The sequence below is a fragment of the Candoia aspera genome, chromosome 14 (assembly GCF_035149785.1).
Source record: "Candoia aspera isolate rCanAsp1 chromosome 14, rCanAsp1.hap2, whole genome shotgun sequence".
In the NCBI taxonomy this organism is placed as follows: domain Eukaryota; kingdom Metazoa; phylum Chordata; class Lepidosauria; order Squamata; family Boidae; genus Candoia; species Candoia aspera.
This window is the reverse complement of record NC_086166.1, coordinates 2,095,139-2,113,867: the sequence shown is the minus strand read 5'-3', so window position 1 is coordinate 2,113,867 and position 18,729 is coordinate 2,095,139. Positions and strand designations below refer to the sequence as shown.

The 18,729-nt window shown below is 43.2% G+C and overlaps 1 protein-coding gene across 1 annotated transcript in view; it reads left to right on the top strand.

Annotated features, from left to right (window-relative positions):
- C14H7orf50 (chromosome 14 C7orf50 homolog) overlaps positions 1-18,200 on the top strand; it is a 94,412-nt gene extending 76,212 nt beyond the window's left edge. The window contains exons 3-5 of the mRNA XM_063315206.1: positions 41-246; positions 16,916-16,997; positions 17,820-18,200. Of these exons, the coding sequence (XP_063171276.1) occupies positions 41-246; positions 16,916-16,997; positions 17,820-18,002 (471 nt within the window). The 3' untranslated portion in view covers positions 18,003-18,200. The remainder of the gene's footprint in view (positions 1-40; positions 247-16,915; positions 16,998-17,819) is intronic.
- The last annotated feature ends 529 nt before the right edge of the window (positions 18,201-18,729 follow it).

Below are 18,729 nucleotides of genomic sequence, written 5' to 3'. Positions count from 1 at the left end.
GGTTATGACCTGTGGATGAAGCTTGTTCTCTTGTTCTTAGGAGGAAAAACGAGCGGGGCAGGAGGAGGAGGAGAAGGAAGAAGATCAAGAGCTTTCTCCAGAGCAGAAGAGGATCCTGGAAAGAAAACTGAAGAAGGAGCGTAACAAGGCGCAGAAGAAATTAATGCGAGAAGCAGGGTTTGTGGCCAAGAAGAAAGAACCTAAGAAGCTGTCAGGGGCAGAGTTGGCACTGGACTACTTAACTACGTAAGTTCAACCCTTTTCGTGATGATCTCTCCAGGGCAATGCATAGAATTCTCATTGGGTGGCAACAATTTGCCACCTTCGCATGTTCAGTCCTGGATCACACTTGGGAATTAAATTCCATTCGTTTTAGTGGTTCTTGCTTCCTGGTGGTTAGGCCACGTGGGAGGTTGAAGGCCTAACCACCAGGAACAGCTTATGGAAGGCCCTCTTAGGATCGTGCAAGTGGACCTGGTATCGTAACTCCACCCAGCATTCCCGATTTATGGCTTCCATTTTATTGGTTTCTAGTCCACTTGAAAATCCGCCATAAAGCTCAACTAAGGCTCCATTTTAGAATCCACAAGACTAACATGTTACTAAAGACGGGTCCAGATCACAAGCGTACACCCATGCAGTCAACAAGATTCAAGCCTGACCCAGTGGGATTGAAGTAACATGTCGCCATATAGAGATGCCACAGCTGGAATTCCTCCAGTTTCCCAACTTTCTATCTTTAGGAAGTTCTTCAGTTCCTGGAACTAACATATAACTCCGATGAATGATTACTTACTACTATTCCATGTGGCTAGAGGAAATTAATTGCATTCCAGGCTGGGAGACACGTGATTTGGGGTGCATACCCGTGTAGCAGAGTGTCAGCAGCATTCTCAATATGGAGAGCAGCTGGAATTCTTCTCTGCTGTTTCGAAGTGCGTTGGGATGTGCAGTTGTCTGTCGTGTGTTGATAGGTCTTCTGGAACATACGTTAGAGATTATTGTAGCAAGAGCTTTCTGGTTTGAAAAACAAACGAATAAATTGTGGGCTCTTCTAGCCAGCATCTTTTTCTTGTACAACTGGAGTAGACAAATACAATATGTATGAACTGATAGGAGGTTTATTTTTCTTGGCACGCCAAGCAAACGAAGGCAAGTAAAAGGGTGAGCTGGTCCTGAGCATCGTACCCGAAGCCTGTGACAGCAGTGGCACGGTGCTGTGTTGCTTGAGTTCTTCTCTTGCCGTCTCTGCAAGGACTTAGCGCTAAGGGCACGCCCCCGGTTTATACCTACAACATCCCTGCGAGGTGGCTGGACTGAGAAAAGGTAGAATCTAGCTTAACATTGCTGAATGAACATCGTGGTTAAGCAGGGCTTTGAAGCCAGCTCTCCTGTTTAAGACACCATCTAGTTTTAAATTGTACTTTTGCCCTAAAGCAAAAGTTGTACAGGTAGTCCTCGCTTAACGACCACAATTGGGACTGGAATTTCGGTTGCTAACGGAAGCGGTCATGAAGCGAACCTGACCCGATTTTACGACCTTTTTTGTGGCAGTCATTAAGCAAACCACATGGTTGTTAAGCAGATCACACAGTTCCCCATTGATTTTGTTTGCCAGAAGCCAGCCAGGAAGGTCAAAAATGCGATCACATGACCACGTGACGCTCCGACGGTCATAACTGCAAACCAGTTGCCAATCATGATCATGTGACCACTGCGATAGTCATAAGCGTGAGGACTGGTCGCATTGTCGTAAGTCCAAACCATCACTAAACGAATGATCATTAAGCAAGGACTATCTGTATCTGCTTTCGTATCAACGATGCTCAATTACCTTTAGGCTGACAATTACAGGAGCTTTGACTAGCATGTTGAGGGCTTAACTGAAAAAGGAAGCAGGGCATAAAAATTTTAAAAAGTTTGCTGGGAGGCAAATAAATTAATTAGCTAGAAATGGTTGGTTTTCATTAACTTGACTATTTGTTAAATTTTTACGCACATGCATACACCCTTTATGTCTCAGCTGAGCCTTAGGTTTAAAATTAATTGAACCCAAGGAATGCCATTCTCTCCTCCACCTTCTTTTCTACCCCGTCATGCACAAACACATGTCCGCAGCTCTCGTACACAGTCAGCAGCAAAGGCAGGAAGTTGCGGTGAGGGGGAGGCATTACTGACCTGGTGGCTGCAGCCGAGCATCAGTCTTTTACATTTGTGGCTAATTTGGAAAGATTTCATTCTGTTTTGAAGCAGGTGCCTCTTAATTTACAGAAGGCGGTCAGATGCCCTTTGAAAGGTGACTTTACCTAAAACTTCTGCCTGTAACGTTAAGCTTCCTACGGGTTGCATTCTGTTGGTTGTGGATAGGGAGGATTACCAAAGAAATAATGTTCAGACTGTCCAAATGGTGCAGTTACCATCCACTGCTGCAGTAAACGGCGATCTGCATAAATTTAACTGACAGCAGCTGCACTGTTGGGCTAGGAGCTGAGGTGCAACTGCAGCGGCTGAATGTCCTGCTAGAGATTCTTAACCCGCTCCGAGAACAATCCTTCCACACAGCGGGCAACTCTTTTAAGCTAGATAAAATTTGTAGCACAAATACAGCTTCATCCACGTCAGTAAAAGATCATGAGTTGTCAGGGACAGGCTAAGCATCCTTTTAACTAACATTAAGCAGGAAATGAGAGCCAGTTTAGTGACCAGAAGACCCTGAGTTCTAGTCCCTCCTCGGGCATGAAGCCGGCTGGGTGACTTGGGCCAGCCACTTTCTCTCAGCCTTAAGAAGGAGGCAATGGCAAACCACTTCTGAAAAACCTGGCCAAGAAAACTGCAGGGACTGGTCCAGGCAGCCTCCCAGAATCAGACATGATTGAACCAATTAAAAAACAAACAAAACAAAACAGGAAATAACTCACCACTTAATGGGATATTCATTCCATATATTCCCGGTCGGTGGAAACACCTTCAGGTGACTTCTGATGCAAATAACCACTTGCAATTGGAGGAGGCTGGCAAAAACATGTCATCGTATGTGACGATATGAAAGATGACATTGCAACTCTTATTTTTCAGAGTGGGTGGGAGACGGGTGTATTTTAAACATCAATGATCAGCCCAGAATAAAAAGGAGACAACCAGAAGTAAAAGTCTTCCACAGGGCAAGACAAGAAATAGTCCAGCAACAGGGAAATCGGGCAGTCTATCAAGCCACCATGAGTTAAGCCTAGGGATATTGAGCTGGTGATATTGAGAGGCAACTTTCATGCTGAAACCTGCACGTGCCAAAGTGGGGCTGAGCACCAGAACCGAAACTTAAGCTGGTTTGCAGCCAGGAAGAGGACGTTTCCATGAAGTGGGGAAGCTCAGCAGAATGGTCACTAGCTCCGCTGTGCCCCTGGTGTGAGCACGAAGCCCACCCATCTCTGTTTCCAAGGGCCTTCTCTCTCCAAGATCTGCAGAAGGCAGCTGAAGGTGACCTCTTTCCTCTACTCTGTCCACAACACTATGGGCTTGCCTTTGGAAGTGGTGGACCTGCTGATCCCTCCTGATCCTGTCTCTTCCCTTCCATTTCTGAAGAGGAATCTTCAGGAGCAGGCATGGAGTATGACCAGGCTGGCCTAATGGTAAAATAGGGAATGGGATGGATTCATAGCCGCAGGAGAAGTCCCTATCCCTTCTGGCCTATATGTACCTTGCTTTAATTCAGGAAAAGAAGGTGGGAATCTTCTGAAAGCAAGCCCTGCTTAGATTTTCCAACCTTATTTTGCAACGGAATATTAAGAATCTCCGCTGAGGGGAAAAACGGTTTTTTAGTTCTATTTCTGATCTGAAAGGAGCCAGGAAATGCTGTTCAGTGAGGACATCAAACAGGGTAGCATTTTTTCCCCTTGATCTTCCAAATGCAGTGTTTGTCACTTGAACTGAGACTGCTGGATCAAGATGAGTCCATATGGCAAATATATGTTTGAAAGTTTGTAGACCAGCAGCTGGGGGCGATGGCGGCGGCGGCAGGAAGCATCATCGGAGATATTAAGACAACTAGGAAATTGAAGGTCCACAGTACAGTTAAAAATAAACACTGAAGATGAAAGGGCCACTGCCAACAACAATATTTAAACGCCTGGAGGAATAAATTAATAGTCCAGCACCTTAAAAATCATCATATTGGTACCAGATGTGCTTTCTTTGTGGAAGACATTCGTTTCATTTAATTATCAAGAGCCTCACCCAGCTCTTGCTGAGGAACGGTGTCCAGCTTCAGCACAAGGGCATTAGAAATGTTAATCTGCTGGTAAGCTTGAATGAACCCTCTTCCTTTGGATTTCCGTACGTATATATATATATATAAGCTTTTTTGTCTACATATTCCCCGTGGTTCTTACAAAGGGAGAAGAAGGTTACCCCTATAGGACTTCATAAGTCCTGAGTCTAGCTTGAAGCTATCACCCTATGAGAATATAATTCATTTTAGCTTAAAATGAAAAAAAGACGGCCTATTTCAGCAGAGAAGCATTTGTAGAGGTTCAGGAGGCTAGGGTTGGCAAAATCAGAATTCTATACATTCAGTTAATGTTTCATGAGCATCTGCTTAAATAACCAGATTTTTCATAATCTAGCAACAGGCAAATATTCACAATTATTCATTTTCCTAATTCGCTGATGTCCAGCAAAGGCAGGGACTAACTGTAAAGTGTTAATTGCCAATTTTCAATAGCTAATCTGTAACATTTGGTACCACTGGGGGATGGCGCCTTTCACTCATTTGCTCTTAGAGGGTGTGAGCAAGGTCTCAGCAGCTTCACCTGAAGCATTGAAACGCATGGGGGAAGTTGCTGAAGGATAAAAGCTCCCAGGCTCGATGAACTAAAGGCAGTTCCTAAGAACAGGTATGGAAGCAGGGGCTGAAACAGCAAAGTCTTGACTGAAAAGCCAAAAGTGAAGCTTTGTGTGATAGACCTGTGGGGTCACCCCGGTGCAAATTGCAAGATGGCACAAAGGCTCCAAGATGCTTGTCGTTTTTCACGGGCCTTGGGATTCTATTAAAAAACCACCTGCATATCTGAAGTCAACGCCCCTCTACTCTAGAGCGCATCTCCAGTTCACACAGGGTTGACTCTTCAAGATAGACCAGACTAGGAAACCAAAGTCATATAGGCCAAAATTACTTTTATTGTAAGGATATAGTAACAGAATCTTGCCAGTTGCCAAGTTTGAAAAACACTGGTCTGGTAGGACGGGTTTCATAGGGGTCTCCATTTGCCAAGGCTAATTTGTTTGACAGTCTTTACTATCTCCCACCTCTCTTCTTCAAAAGTCAGGTTTCCTAGTGTCCAAAGCAACAGGTTACTGTGGAATAAGTGGCTTCTGGTTTGAAGCGGGTCTGTTTCAAATCAGATCAGATCTTGATCATGGTCGTAAGGCTGCGTAAACGTGGAGAAAGTCCTTCTAACTGTCATCTCCCCACCACCACCCACCACCTTCGTAAGAGAGGACAGTTCTTCCCCCTCTTCCTCCTGGGCAATGCAATGCAGGGTTTATTCAGAGAGCCTCCGTGATGGTCTCTTTGCAAATTGTTTGAATCGTGAACTCATAAAAAGAAAAGAAAGAATGGAATGCCACTGAGCCATTGAGGAGGGGAAGATATTTTCAGCTGACTTTAAAGAGACAGCTATTACAGTAATTAAGGAGGAATTTGTTGTGGGAGGGGGGAGTAGGAACCCTTCCAAAATGAGTTAAGATTACTTGAAAGAGCTGCTTATTATGTGGCAGCATCTGCTGGTGTTCATTAACGGTGTGCTCTCTAGGCATTGGATGTCTTTCAAAGATGCTTCTGGCGGTCTGGTTAAATTTTACCAAATCGGCTACCAAGCTTTGATAGGCCTGCCATGCAATCAGGGCCAGGTCTTTGAAGAAGTAGCAGGCTCTGTTCTCATGTGGCAAGGACCTCTTCAAGGTCTGCTGGCAAGCTGTGCTTCTCCAGTGTTACTGTCCTCCTCTAAGACGGTGGCTTCCTCTGAGGACCATCTCATCGCACCACAGCAGAAAGAAGCCACCGTTGGGTTGAGGTTAATACCAAGCTTAACCATCTTGGAGCAAGCAACTCTCACGTTTACCCGGTTAATCTGTTAAATTGGTTGACGAAAGATGTTGATGAAGAAGCTGCTACAGGGCAGTTGAGCAGATGACTATAATCCAGGGATACCTGCAGGGCAGGGGATCAAAAAGGTCAAGATGGTAGCCACGATCGCAGAATTGAGGCCTTGCCCTCTTTTCATGGATGTCGCAACATAGGCTGATGGGAAGTGTAGTATCCTGCAGCTGGTACTGAATTTCCTCTTGCAGTGATTTCAGAGGACACTGACTACGGTAGTGCAGGAATGTGAGTTAAAGTCTATGTTGAAAGTATTTTGATTTTTTTTCTTTTTTTGGCCCAGTATCATGCTGTCTTGCATTATTGTTGTTTATTTACACACTTGAGCCATGGAAATTTATTGGATGTTACTTGGCTATATGTATATATGACGTCATATTTTCAAACATGGCAAGAGTTTAGAAACAGTTCAAACGTGCTGCCCCCGGAGGTGAGGCGGGCCCCTTCGCTCCCGGCCTTCCGGAAGAACTCGAAAACCTGGTTCTGCCAGGTTGGGGTGGGAGGAGCACCAGTTCATCCTGGGGGTGGCTGGTACCGTAGATCTCTCCCCAGCGAATAAGATCTTCACCTCTTGGGTTTTATATCTATTTTATCAGTCTGATATATTGTAGTTTATATGCTCTTAATTTTGATTTTATTGTAAACCGCCCAGAGTCCCCCTTTTGAGAGAGATGGGCGGTAATAACAATGTGAAAAATAAATAAATAAATATGACAAGCCCAAAGGACCCATATTGTGAAAAATCTGGACTTAATTATATAGTCTCAGCAGGTGTGTCTAAAAATTTGTGTCTATCAAGGTTTTCGAATCCCTGAGTGGTGGGTGCTTTCCCTGCTGCTGAGAACATAATATTTTCTGGCTCTGCTGACATTTCTTAATTCAAAATAGTTACTGGGGAGTTTCATATAAAATATTTCAATGACTTATATTTGAATATTTTAACCAAAAAAAAAAAATCTTAGATTCAAGACAGCCTTTATTCTACAATAGGAAATTGGAATGTGAGTTAAATCTTGTTAAAACTGTTATCATTAATATAACCAGTTCATCATATAACCTGTTCTGTCAATTATTTGCAAACTGATTGGTGGGGTTTTAAGTTTTCTTTATCCTGCAGATTAATAATCTCCATTTTAAGGTGAAGGTAAGGTGGTGTGAGATTCCACCTTAAATACTCTTTGAAGGAGATGGGATGCCAAAGTAGCAAAAAAGAAAAAGACAGTCTTTGGGGATGGGTTGTTCTGTATTAATGCACAACCAGGATCCCTGGCTAGCTGGTCTATTAACTGGCTAGATTCTGAAGCTACAGACAAACCTTGACTTCATCAACTAACTAGTTGATTTGCCAGTGAATTTAGAAGACAGCCCTTGATGTAGATCATCTGAATTGCAGTCTTTGATGTTGGTGTCAGATTAATCCCTTCTCATTTGTAAACACACAAAACATAGCTTTTCATTTTGGGGATTTTAACTTGCTTGTGGAACCAGAGTGTCAAAAGAAACTAAAAAGATCAAAATTAGAAGGTTCGTTTTTCCTCCTGTTATTTCTCTCTTAATCTCTCTGTCATGCAGACATAATCTCAAAGAGAAGTAGAAACAGTTTAAATGAGCAAGATCTTCGTTTGTTCATTGAGTGTGACAACATTTGGTATAGAGGCATGCTAGAAATTGAGGAATGTCTTGGATTCCATGCTGTTGAAAGAAGCTCAGGTGCCTACAGTGATATGAAATGTTTTTTTTCTTTTTAAATCAACTGAGGGTAATCAGCCAGTTGTGACTTTATTTGGACCTCTTGGACCCAATCCAGTGATCGTTATTTCAAATGTTATAGAAATTTGAGACAGCTGTTAAGTTTAATGAAAAGCTATCGAGAAAGATCTCCGCAAAGGATCGTTACCTTGTCGTGGTGCTGGAGCTTGAGCACCTCAATGATGCCATGAGCTAAACCGTGAAGGGCCACCCAAGACGGGAAGGTCATGACAGAGAGGTCAGACTAAATGCGATCCCTGGGGAAGGTAATGGCAACCCACCCCAGTATTCTTGCCGTGAAAACTAAATGGATCAGTACAACCAGAGATATGTCGGTATACCATCGGAAGATGAGACCCCCAGGTCGGAAGATGGTCAAAATGCTACTGGGAAGGAACAGAGGATGAGCTCAACTAGCCCCAGTCGTGATGACGCAGCTAGCTCAAAGCCGAAAGGACGGTTAGCGGCCGACGGTGCTGGTGGTGAACGGCGAATCCGATGTTCTAAGGATCAACACACCATTGGAACCTGGAATGTAAGATCTATGAGCCAGGGCAAATTGGATGTAGTTATTGGTGAGATGTCAAGATTAAAGATAGACATTCTGGGCGTCAGTGAACTGAAATGGACTGGAATGGGCCACTTCACATCAAATGACCACCAGATCTACTACTGTGGACAAGAGGACCACAGAAGAAATGGAGTAGCCTTCATAATTAATAGTAAAGTGGCTAAAGCAGTGCTTGGATACAACCCCAAAAACGACAGAATGATCTCAATTCGAATTCAGGGCAAGCCATCTAACATCACAGTGATCCAAATATACGCCCCAACCACAAATGCTGAAGAAGCTGAAGTAGAGCAGTTCTATGAGGATCTGCAGCACCTACTGGACAACACGCCTAAAAGAGATGTTATTTTCATCACAGGAGACTGGAATGCTAAGGTGGGCAGTCAAATGACACCTCGAATTACAGGTAAGTATGGCCTGGGAGAACAAAACGAAGCAGGACATAGGCTGATAGAATTTTGCCAAGACAATTCACTCTGCATAACAAACACTCTCTTCCAACAACCTAAGAGACGGCTTTACACATGGACTTCACCAGATGGACAACACCGAAATCAGATTGATTACATCCTTTGCAGCCAAAGGTGGCGGACATCTGTACAGTCGGTAAAAACTAGGCCTGGAGCTGACTGTAGTTCAGACCATGAACTTCTTCTTGCACAATTTAAGATCAGACTCAAGAGATTAGGGAAGACCCACAGATCAGCTAGATATGAGCTCACGAATATTCCTCAGGAATATGCAGTGGAGGTGAAGAATAGATTTAAGGGACTGGACTTAGTAGATAGGGTCCCGGAAGAACTCTGGACAGAAGTTGGCAGCATTGTTCAGGAGGCGGCAACAAAATACATCCCAAAGAAAGAGAAAACCAAGAAGGCAAAATGGCTGTCTGCTGAGACACTAGAAGTAGCCCAAGAAAGAAGGAAAGCAAAAGGCAACAGCGATAGGGGGAGATATGCCCAATTAAATGCAAAATTCCAGAGGTTAGCCAGAAGAGATAAGGAATTATTTTTAAACAAGCAATGCGCGGAAGTGGAAGAAGACAATAGAATAGGAAGGACAAGAGACCTCTTCCAGAAAATTAGAAACATTGGAGGTAAATTCCAGGCAAAAATGGGTATGATCAAAAACAAAGATGGCAAGGACCTAACAGAAGAAGAAGAGATCAAGAAAAGGTGGCAAGAATATACAGAAGACCTGTATAGGAAGGATAACAATATCGGGGATAGCTTTGACAGTGTGGTCAGTGAGCTAGAGCCAGACATCCTGAAGAGTGAGGTTGAGTGGGCCTTAAGAAGCATTGCTAATAACAAGGCAGCAGGAGAAGACGGCATCCCAGCTGAACTGTTCAAAATCTTGCAAGATGATGCTGTCAAGGTAATGCATGCTATATGCCAGCAAATTTGGAAAACACAAGAATGGCCATCAGATTGGAAAAAATCAACTTATATCCCCATACCAAAAAAGGGAAACACTAAAGAATGTTCAAACTATCGAACAGTGGCACTCATTTCACATGCCAGTAAGGTAATGCTCAAGATCCTGCAAGGTAGACTTCAGCAGTTCATGGAGCGAGAATTGCCAGATGTACAGGCTGGGTTTAGAAAAGGCAGAGGAACTAGAGACCAAATTGCCAATATCCGCTGGATAATGGAAAAAGCCAGGGAGTTTCAGAAAAACATCTATTTCTGTTTTATTGACTATTCTAAAGCCTTTGACTGTGTGGACCATAACAAATTGTGGCAAGTTCTTAGTGGTATGGGGATACCAAGTCATCTTGTATGCCTCCTGAAGAATCTGTATAACGACCAAGTAGCAACAGTAAGAACAGACCACGGAACAACGGACTGGTTTAAGATTGGGAAAGGAGTACGGCAGGGCTGTATACTCTCACCCTACCTATTCAACTTGTATGCAGAACACATCATGCGACAAGCTGGTCTTGAGGAATCCAAGGCTGGAGTTAAAATCTCTGGAAGAAACATTAACAATCTCAGATATGCAGATGATACCACTTTGATGGCTGAAAGTGAAGAGGAACTGAGGAGCCTTATGATGAAGGTGAAAGAAGAAAGTGCAAAAGCTGGCTTGCAGCTAAACCTCAAAAAAACCAAGATTATGGCAACCAGCTTGATTGATAACTGGCAAATAGAGGGAGAAAATGTAGAAGCAGTGAAAGACTTTGTATTCCTAGGTGCAAAGATTACTGCAGATGCTGACTGCAGTCAGGAAATCAGAAGACGCTTAATCCTTGGGAGAAGAGCAATGACAAATCTCGATAAAATAATTAAGAGCAGAGACATCACACTGACAACAAAGGCCCGCATAGTTAAAGCAATGGTGTTCCCTGTAGTAACATATGGCTGCGAGAGCTGGACCATAAGGAAGGCTGAGCGAAGGAAGATCGATGCTTTTGAACTGTGGTGTTGGAGGAAAATTCTGAGAGTGCCTTGGACTGCAAGAAGATCAAACCAGTCCATCCTCCAGGAAATAAAGCCAGACTGCTCACTTGAGGGAATGATATTAAAGGCAAAACTGAAATACTTTGGCCACATAATGAGAAGACAGGACACCCTGGAGAAGATGCTGATGCTAGGGAGAGTGGAAGGCAAAAGGAAGAGGGGCCGACCAAGGGCAAGATGGATGGATGATATTCTAGAGGTGACGGACTCGTCCCTGGGGGAGCTGGGGATGTTGACGACCGACAGGAAGCTCTGGCGTGGGCTGGTCCATGAAGTCACGAAGAGTCGGAAGCGACTAAACGAATAAACAACAACATCGAGAAAGATAGAAAGTTCACATCAAGGCAACCAAGTATTGTCAGTGTGTACCCTGATGTTTGATTCATTGTGAAGAAAATTTACTTAAAAACATTTTATTTGGCCAAGCACCATCAAGAAGAGATTATTTGCCATTTTCTCCTCTCCTGGAATTAAATTTTTGAATTAAGTAGGTGTTTCCAGGAAGGAATTGGGCAGAAAAACATGAGCTTTCAACACCCGTTATGCTCTTTCTTTGTGTGTGCCCAAGGAGATGGCCATGTTAGGATGGTTAGCTTCAATGTTAATCCAGGTTTTGCATCTGTTATGTTTTGTCAGAGAATGTTTATGATTAAAAAGAGCCTTGGAGCAGCATACAAAGGGAAGAAAAGGAAATGTTTAGTTTACTGTACATTTGTTGTAAATATTGTGAGTCCTGATAAATTAAGATATTTTTTAAATGTTTAAGATAACGTCATGATGATTTGGTCAGCGCAGACATCCTCAGAGCCTCTTTTACAACAACAACAAAAAGGTGTGAAGCTTTTGAGAAAGCTTCAAGGAAGAAGAACTGGTGGACCGTACTGTGGCAAGCTATGAATTCTGTTGTAAAACAAAACGTGTCGCTATCAGACTACTGCAGTGTTGCACTGAAAGGCTTGACTTACTTGGCCATTCTTTTTCATGTCATATACAGAGCCAGCAAACCCCCAATCTGTTCTTAACTTCTGTTCATCTCCACTCCCACCACCCTAGTACATTTCTGTCCTGCCTGATCTTCAAAATTTAAGAAAATGTTCATGATTTCCTCAGAGGTGTAGGTTCCTTAGAGAGGTGTGTGACAAGTCCCCCATCAGCAAGCCTTTAATCACCATCCTGCACAGGCAAGTCTCCAATTTCTTCCCTCTTTGTGGCAGGAAGTGTCCGAATGCCCGTTCAAATGTGAGGCATTGCTGGGACTTGAGGAAAGAGGCCTATGGTTTCTCTCTTGTAAAGTCCACACATCTTCCCTTGATCTTGAGGTGCCCTCCACAGGGAACCACAGGTTCTCCACAGGGAGCTGTTGTGGTGAATGGACTCCTTTCTGTAGATTAATCTGCGTTCTACACTCTTCCCCCAAACCTTCTACTGATGGTAGCACCTTCCGTGGCTGAACTTGCAGGACTGACCTTCCAGGCGACTGGGCTTCACCACATTATGGCAAGGCTTATTCTGTCTCAATCCAAAAGAAGGCCACTATTTGAAATGGGGGCCTCCTAGAGCCAGACGTTCTTCTCTGGAAAGAAGCAGAAGTTAAGTTTTTCAGGAAGTCCATGTTTTCCAAAAAAAGAGTCAATGACTTACTCTTCCAGAGTAGCATTCGTGTATCAAGGAGTCTACCTTTCAGAATCCACTAAATTTCAGCTCCAGTACTTTTCTTCATCCATTCTACCACAAGGCCCAGTCCCTCATTCCAAACCACCCTGGCCCTGGGGAGGTTGGCAGATACACTTTCTGACCTCTTTGAAAAACTATCCATTAGATCATTGCAGGAGGAATCAGCATGCCCCACAAGCTTTTGACTCAGACAGCTGACCCAGATAAGTAACCTAGGAAGCTGATAGACATAAATTAACTCCCCACCCCACCCACCACTCAGGTTTTCCAGACAGCTTACTGGGGGGTTTAACTGACTTCTGAGATTGGGATTGGGACCTGAGCACAGCAGGACAAGTTTGGGAACTTGGTTGTTATCCCAGTTTTCATTTACACCCCCTTCCTTGCAGCCACATGTGTGTGTGTGTGTGTGTGTGTGTGTTTACTTACTTACTTACTTACTTACTTACTTACTTACTTACTTACTTACTTACTTACCAAATTTCTATCACTGCCCGTCTCTCCCAAAAAGGGGACTCTGGGCGGTTTACAATAATTCCACCTTAACTTCAGCCGGCAACTAATGGTTTTAATTCTGGGTTTGGGAATTTAATTCTGGGTTTGGGAATTAAATTTCCTGGGCAATGCTTTACATTGCCCAGGAAATTAAAAAAAAAGAATTTAAGTATTCATTCAGTTGTAGACATCTCCATAACTTACAACCTGCTTAGGCATTCTGTTCATAAATCAGTCACTTACCATTTGGTATATTTTACCATAGGTGATGATTCTTTCTGAATATAGTGTTTAAAGTGCTTCAGAAATTTGCTCTGCCTGAATGAATAGGTTATTTTTAAGCTTTTCATGTGGTTCTTTTTAGAAGCTAATGAGTTTGCTTCCTCCTGCATTTTTGTTCATTCCAACATGCAATTTTACAGGTTTTTAATGAACTTGAAACAGTGAGAGATCCTTGTTTTTCTGTGTGTTATTCTTTGGGGTTGTTCCCAGTTCTTGTCCATTCCAGTCCAGAGAAAGCCTGGCCTTGAGGCACAGTGTCAGGATGGGGTAACATTTCTTGAATCTGGACCAATACTTCCATGAGGGTAAAACAGACATTTATCTGGGGAAAAAAAACCCTTTATCGCTTTAGTGTGATATACACGGATTTCCCTGATGGCCATTTTTATCCTAAATCTTGCAAAGAAATAAGAGCACTGATTTTTTCTGGGAAACATGGAAGCTGCCCGGTTAAAGCACAACCACGATAAATTCGCATTTCTTGCACCAGAGAAGCATTTAAGTCTGCCAGCCAAAACGAAAATAGCTAAACATGAGAATTAATCAGTTTGTTTCAGGAATTCATTAGAGCTTCCCAAACCCAGAATTAAAACCATCAAGAATATAAAAGGAATCTTAGTTCAATTATTATTTGTCAGAAATAAAATGGTGCCAGGAACTATGTAATTGGTTTTGTGTAAATAGCATTAATTCTGAAATGCCGAACCATTATTTCTCTATAGCTGTGTAGGAATCTTGTCATGTTTGGAGAGACCCACGTGTCTTTTGGGGTTGCCAATTCTCCGCACAAAGAGAAGCCTAACTGCTTCTCAGACACTTCAAATGGCTTAGATTTCTCCTGTTCATCTTCTAAAGAAGCCTGAACTTCTCTACTTATTAAATAAGCCATCTATCGCAGTTTAAGGACCAAACATTTCTGGTTTGAAAAGCCCCACCGGAGGAGATCAAGAGGAAGCAATAGCACCAGGTCGTCCAGAAGCCGCTTAGTTGCCAGATAAACAAGCGCAAATTATTTTGCTCTTGGGTGGCTTAAACAAGCGCAGTTTTCTCTTGTGTGCTTCCCTGTCCTTGTGCCTCTTAAAATTCAACCGAAGCAAGAGCGAAATTGGAGAGGGGGGTCCCCTCCAAATAAAGAAATTAGGAAAGAAGTTGAACAGCCAGAAAACACTCGTTAATCCATGGGAACATTGAAAACTAGTTGCCAGCCTTGGCCAGCCTCAGATCCCGTAATGCTAATTTATGAGACAGTTTGTGGCATTGCGGTATTGTGGGGGAAGATGAAAATGAGAAGTATTGTGCTTTTTCTTTTCCTTCCCCCAGGCTGGTAACTTATCGCCTGCCTGATGAATATATATGAATGAGACAAGGATCGGCCACCCTGTTGGTCAGCGATCCTGCGTGTTCGAGCAAGGCTCTTCCTGCCAACAGCTGAGGCCTTTTTTTCCCATCCCTGCCACCCCACAAGATGTTAATTGAGGGAAGGAAATGAGATAAATTACGTTTCCTCTTGCTTCATCGGCAGTGTTGACCTCAGGCAGGGCCAGAATTAAGTGTAAATAGCATGGACATCTGTACCCAAACATTGGTACATCTGCATTGTGCAATATTCTACAAAGGAATGCTGTAGATTTGACTTTGATATTTTCCCATCCTTATGAAAAGAGACAGTGGGCTGAGTTCAGCTGCATCCCTGGGCATCCCTCTCAAATTAGGACCCACGGGGTAGGGCTTTCCACAGGGTATGGTCAAAAAATCCAGAGGGTGATCACGACAGTGGGATGGAAGCTCCCCCCCCCTTTTAATGTGCATTGTGGAGCTCCCATCCCACCGTCGTGGCACCATCTTACCTGTTTTGACCTTACCTTGTAGACAGCCCTGCAATGGGAGTAATACTCAGCTCTTACAGGATTGATCCACGTTATGGGTGGCCCATTTTATAGTCCAAATGCGATCAGATCCGATACGGCGAATCAGGCCACAAATTAAATCTGTCCTGCCTTAGCAAATACATTGCTCAATGGATGAAGTACAATCACAGATTTATTTTCCTTCTCTGGAATGAAACTTCCCTGGAATCTGGAAAACACCAATCAACTAGGTTATGTCTCCATCCAGGTATCAGGAGGTTAAATGTCTTAAATAACACTGGCAGACATGAAGGAAGCTGGGGACCAGATAAGTACGATGAGAAGCTAGTTTATGTATTTAAAGAATTTACATGGCTGCCCAAGTAGAAAGTCTTGTTTTCTACCCATTGCACTGATTTTCCTCTAAAAGAAAGTTTTGATAAATTGACATTCGCATTTCTAATAAAAATAATTTTCATAGTGCCATTATACAGTGAGAAACCTATATGGGTTTTTTTTTCATAATATAAGCAAAAAGCCAATAGTACTTAAAAAAAAAACCCAAGGGTTCACTTATATAAGGGAAGTAATTTTCTTGTTTACACATTTGTAACAAACTACATTAGATTTTACGTCACATTCTTTGCTTATAAATTTTGGCTTGGGAAGCAGTTTTGTGTTTACACAAACAAAACCAGCAACTATTTCTGTATATTTTAGGTTTTCAAATGAGGTATTTTGGAAAACGTTTGCAAAAATTGTTGATAGTTGGATCATTCTTCAGGCCACGTTAGAAGCTCCCCTTGTGGTCCGGGTACTCCTAAAAATTGCCGTGCAGATCCAACAGAAATCTCACTGGGCTCCCCCAGTTTGGATATCATGCATTGTTGGCCATTACCAAGCCTGTTTCCTAAGCATGAGTAATTTGAAAATATACAAATAAACCATGAGGTCAACACACCATAATTTATCATTATGTCCCAACCTGGTCTAAATATCCAGTCAGAAGCAATTAAATCCTAAGTTTGGTTAATCGTAACTGGGGGCAACGAAAGCATAACTGTGGTTCCATAACCCCTCTTTGCAAGTTAGCCTATCTCCATTAACTGTAGTTTAGACTAGTTTGTTGGGTTACAACAAACAATGGTTTGTTTCCAAGCTCCTCCATGCCAAAGAGAAATAGTGAACATGGACAACCAATTCTTACAGTGGCTTGTCCTCATAACACTGTTCTGCTTTAGGGTTATGCATAAGCATAACTGTAGTCTTAATTTCCAGGTCCTTCTGGACAGCTTTATGTTTGGAAACCCAGGGTCACCCAAACTAGTTAATGGACATACTCAAATTGGGCATCTTAGGAATGAAATGGAAGGTTTAAAGCGTTTTTTGAAATAAAGGTTGCATCACAGAGACTGTAGAAGAATATTCCTGACACAGAGCATCCTCCTCCACCCACACTGGATGCTATTGTTACCCGCAGGGAATACACAACTTGACATAACTTTCTTTTTTCATGTGTTCCTCAACACTTTTTTTCCAGGGCCACCATGATCTGAAGAAAGCCAGTGTTTTGACAGCTTTGAAAACAGTGAGATATGGAGTGGTGGTGGTGGTGGTGGTGGTTTTTCCTGTTACGTTACTGGATTTCTTTGATCTGCTTTATTTTCTGGCTTTGCTGCAGATGGTCTGAGAGTCCCCAAGGCTGGAAATTTCAAAAGACGAGGCAAACGTGGCTTCTTCTGCACATGTATGACAAAGACCAGGTAGGGCCCCCATGAACATGAGGTTCAGCTACACGGCCCGGCCACAGTGCCTCGTCCGCTCTCTGATTTGCAGAATGACGTGTCCCAATATGCATTACAAGCTGGCGCCAGCTGCCTTCCTGGCTCTCGTAAAGGGCCCTGTGGTCTGGGCACTCACCCTGCGCAGCGATGGCCATGGATAAGTGGTTAATCACCAAGTGAGCCGGCAATCTGTAGTTTCTGCCCGTCCTACCCGATCCGGCAGAGTCGGCCTGTGTGGGTCCCGTCCATTAAACAGTGTCATCTGATGGGATCCCAGAAGCAGGCCTTCTCTGTCGTAGCACCTGCTTCCTCTGGAATTATCTGCCCCCAGCGGTTTGTGGGGGCCCCATCCTGACCTTTTTTAAACAAGTCCTTCAAACCTGGCTCTTCCCCCAAGCCCTGGGCTAGACCAGATGGCAGACCCGCTGTGTAAGTTAATCGGAACATGGGTTGTTTTTCCAGATTTGGTTTCCGTACTGCCTGGGCTGCGTTGTGTTCATTGTTTTATTCTCTACCCCATCCCGAGCTGTGGTGGAGTCAGATGGTTTGTTAAATAAATTCAGTAATTAAAGGTGCAGCATGAGTTGTGTGTAGAAGAGCCAAAAGCCGGGATTCCCTCTTCCATATGGAATAGTCCGTCCTCAAAAGGAAAGGAAAAAGAAGGAAATGCTTGTTCTGTGGGGGAAATGGGATAGCTTCAACATCCATCTCTCCAGGTTGCTTGTGTCTTATATCAACACAATTGCACAATTGATGGTGGTTTCGTAAAACACTCCATTTTCCCCCCGGCTCCTCTTACAGGTCCCCGATCAATATTTTTCCATCTTGCTGCGGTATCTTGAAGGACTTCAAGGCAGTGCCCGGGACACAACAGTGCAGAAAGCGGAAATTCTCATGAAGGAGTATGACAATTCAGAAATGGAAAACGATCTCCTGGAAGAGAAATGTGAGCGTATCCGGAAGGTTTTGCAGTTGCTATCGTGAAAAAAATTACCTTGTTCAGATTTCCTAGATCCTTACATCTGCACAAAGTTACAAGAACTGAATATAATTCCTAACCATTCTTTAAAATTCAAACTCTCGGTCAGAAGCATGTTGTGGCTTTGAAATCTCTTCCAGGGTTGCAAAGGAAGTGGAGGAAATAGCTAAATAAACCAATAAACTGGCCAGTATTAAAAACAATGCTTGGATTCATCTTTTCAGAATTAGTTCCTTTTCCCCTTTTTCATTGGAAATTATTAAGAGTTGTGCATCTTCTGGTAGAACTGTCTCTCCATCTTCCCAGATGGACCTGAGACTAGAATGACGTTCCTCAACCTGGGAATTCTAGAAGTTTCATTCCCACCACATCTCAAAATACCAGATCGGAGAGGGCTTAGCAAGAACAAACCACTTCCATCTTTTACTGCTTGTCTGTTTTATTGTCCCCTAGTTAAGTTATCACTTTGTTTAGCTAAAGTTCTAGACACTGCAAAGTTCTAGACACTTGAACATTTGTTAACTGACCTGAGAGCTTACAGCATTATCAAGTTCCTCAGCATTTTGTGGTTAGCAGCAGTGTCCTCCACCATGAGCCGGGTCCAAAAGGTCAAGATGGCAGCCCTGACCACACAATTGAAGCCCTGCCATTTTTTATGTGCATTGCACAGGCAACACACATCATAAGAGGTGGGGTTTCTACCATATGTTCATGGCTGTCATCTTGACTTCT